The 2,448-nt window shown below is 35.9% G+C and overlaps 1 protein-coding gene across 4 annotated transcripts in view; it reads right to left on the reverse strand.

The window, feature by feature from the left end:
• The window catches only part of cuzd1.2 (CUB and zona pellucida-like domains 1, tandem duplicate 2), a 7,600-nt gene that overhangs the window by 2,229 nt on the left and 2,923 nt on the right, over nt 1-2,448 (reverse strand). For 2 of the 4 annotated variants that reach the window (XM_016668031.1, XM_016668030.1), the window contains exons 7-14: nt 1,891-1,989; nt 1,744-1,791; nt 1,318-1,416; nt 1,180-1,221; nt 798-896; nt 653-694; nt 278-376; nt 122-157 (exon numbers count right to left, since the gene is read on the reverse strand). In XM_016668031.1, coding sequence (XP_016523517.1) covers nt 122-157; nt 278-376; nt 653-694; nt 798-896; nt 1,180-1,221; nt 1,318-1,416; nt 1,744-1,791; nt 1,891-1,989 — 564 coding nt within the window. The remainder of the gene's footprint in view (nt 1-121; nt 158-277; nt 377-652; nt 695-797; nt 897-1,179; nt 1,222-1,317; nt 1,417-1,743; nt 1,792-1,890; nt 1,990-2,448) is intronic. The other 2 variants (XM_016668033.1, XM_016668032.1) reach the window with 2 other exon arrangements.

Here is a 2,448-nt window from a genome sequence, read left to right on the forward strand (position 1 = left end):
TATATATATATATATATATACACATACATATATAGCTAAAGATTACCTCCAGAAACAAGTTCTATTATTGTGTTCAACGTGTCTCTCTTTAAAATAGATCTACAGAAAACAAATGTTTTACCTGAGGTGGGACTTTCAGTGGTCCAGTCACAGTAAGCTGCATAAATCAAAAAATATATATTTTTTTTGTTCATATATTTCACAACAAACTAACTGTAATCAAAGCATGTCTAAATATGGATGCAGATCCAGGTGATGTTGGCAAATTTGTGCTTACAGTAGTAGTCATGGCAGCAGTTTCCATTCCACTGACATGAGTATTGGCAGGAGCAGCTTCCCAGGTAGCTGCCACAGTAGTTTTCACATGACTGTTGAGCTGCCACACAAAGGAGGGTTAAGATATTTCAATAATCAATGGAAAAGTAGACAGTTATCCTCAACTTTGTCTTTAGCAATGGGGGAAAATGCATCCACGTTTGCAGTTATTATCTGACAAATGGTGAAAAAGTTCAAGGGGTATAAATACTTTTTAAAGGAACAGTAGAGGTGTTTGTTTGCTAATCTTTGTCATGTTTATTTGCTGTAATCTTTACAATATTGAAACAAATGTATTTATTTTCTTCTATTAAAGCCTCTGATGATGTTGTCTTACATGTGGTGGGATAGATGGTGGTATAGAGGTATCCACAGTATGCTGCAAGAAAAAGAAAAAAAAAATGCACAAACTTTTTGCAGCAGTGTTTATAACAAGCTTTTATGAGCACTATCAACTAACAATTTATTAAGGTTACACTCACAGTAGTAGTCATGGCAGCAGTTTCCATTCCACTCACAGGAACTGTAGCAGGAGCAGCTTCCCATGTGCCATCCACAGTTGTACCGACAAGAAGGTTGAGCTGTTGAACAGGTAAAAGAGAAAGTAGGCAAGTAATCCACAAATGTTGTATCTGCAAGGCTCTTCCAACAGTCATCCACAACTTTGTCTTTTTCTATGCTATGCAATTGAAATAAAATACATCCAAGTTTGCAGTTGTAATGTGACAAAATGTAAAGAAAAGTTAAAGGGGTATAAATACTTTTCAAACGAAATATGTTTAGCTTGTTTTTGTCTTGTCCATTCATTGTAATCTTAAATAAATCTGTTAAATTTTGTTAAAGGCTCTGATGATGCTGTCTTACATGTGGTGGGATAGATGGTGGTATAGAGGTATCCACAGTATGCTGCAAGAGAAAGAAAAAAATTGCACAAACTTTTTGTAGCAGTGTTTATACTTTTATGAGCACTATCATCTGACAAAGTATTGAGGTTGCACTCACAGTAGTAGTCATCGCAGCAGTTTCCATTCCACTGACAGGAACTGGAGCAGGAGCAGCTTCCCATGTGCAATCCACAGTTGTACCGACAAGAAGGTTGAGCTGTTGAACAGGTAAAAGAGAAAGTAAGCAAGTAATCCACAAATGTTGTATCTGCAAGTTTCTTCCAACCTTCGGTGGATGCGTTATCGTACAAAAATATTCACGTCTTCAACCTTTTACACAAATCGTTCAAGGGGTATAAATACTTTTAAAAAGAGCAGCAGATGCGTGCTTTGCTAATCTTTGCCATGTTCATTTGTTGTAATCTTTTAAAAAAATTGAAACAAATGTATTAATTTTCTTCTGTTAAAGGCTCTAATGATGTAATTGAGCGATTATATAATGAGGTTGGCAGCAATGATATAATGAGGTTGGCAGCAGTCTTACATGAGGTGGGCTCGGGATAGGTGGTTGTGGTGAGGTATCCACAGTATGCTGCAAGAGAAAGAAGAAATGCACAAACTTTTTGCAGCAGTGTTTATGACAAGCTTTTATGAGCACCATCAACTAACAACCTGATGAGGTTACACTTACAGTAGTAGTCATTGCAGCAGTTTCCATTCCACTCACAGGAACTGGAGCAGGAGCAGCTTCCCAGGTTGTACCCACAGTTGTATAGACAAGAAGATTCATCTGTCGAACAGGTAAAAGAGAAAGTAAACAAGTAATTCACAAATGTTGTATCTGCAAGGCTCTTCCAACCTTTGGTGGATGCAGTATCCTACAAAAATGTTCACATCTTCAACTTTTGCAACATTATTTTCATGTTAAGCCCACAAAAATGTATTGGTTTAATTATAATTTTGGGGAAAGATAAATATTAACTTTCAATTTGTTTAACAAAAAGGAAAATCCATTTTTATTTGAACCTTTTTGGTAAACATCTTTTAGAAGTGCAGTCACATCTGCAGTTCTCTGTACATGTAGAGGCTCGAATGACTTGGTGAGTTTATCATTTTGCAACTATTGTAACTATATTTAAAAACAGGGTAACATGTCCTTATTTGCATGTTGTCCAGGAAAGTGAAAGGATGCATTTAATTTTTTTTTTGTGAAAAATAAACAGTCATCCACAACTTTGTCTTTTTCTAT

This window comes from Poecilia formosa, unplaced genomic scaffold (assembly GCF_000485575.1).
Source record: "Poecilia formosa unplaced genomic scaffold, Poecilia_formosa-5.1.2 Scaffold12, whole genome shotgun sequence".
Lineage (NCBI taxonomy): Eukaryota > Metazoa > Chordata > Actinopteri > Cyprinodontiformes > Poeciliidae > Poecilia > Poecilia formosa.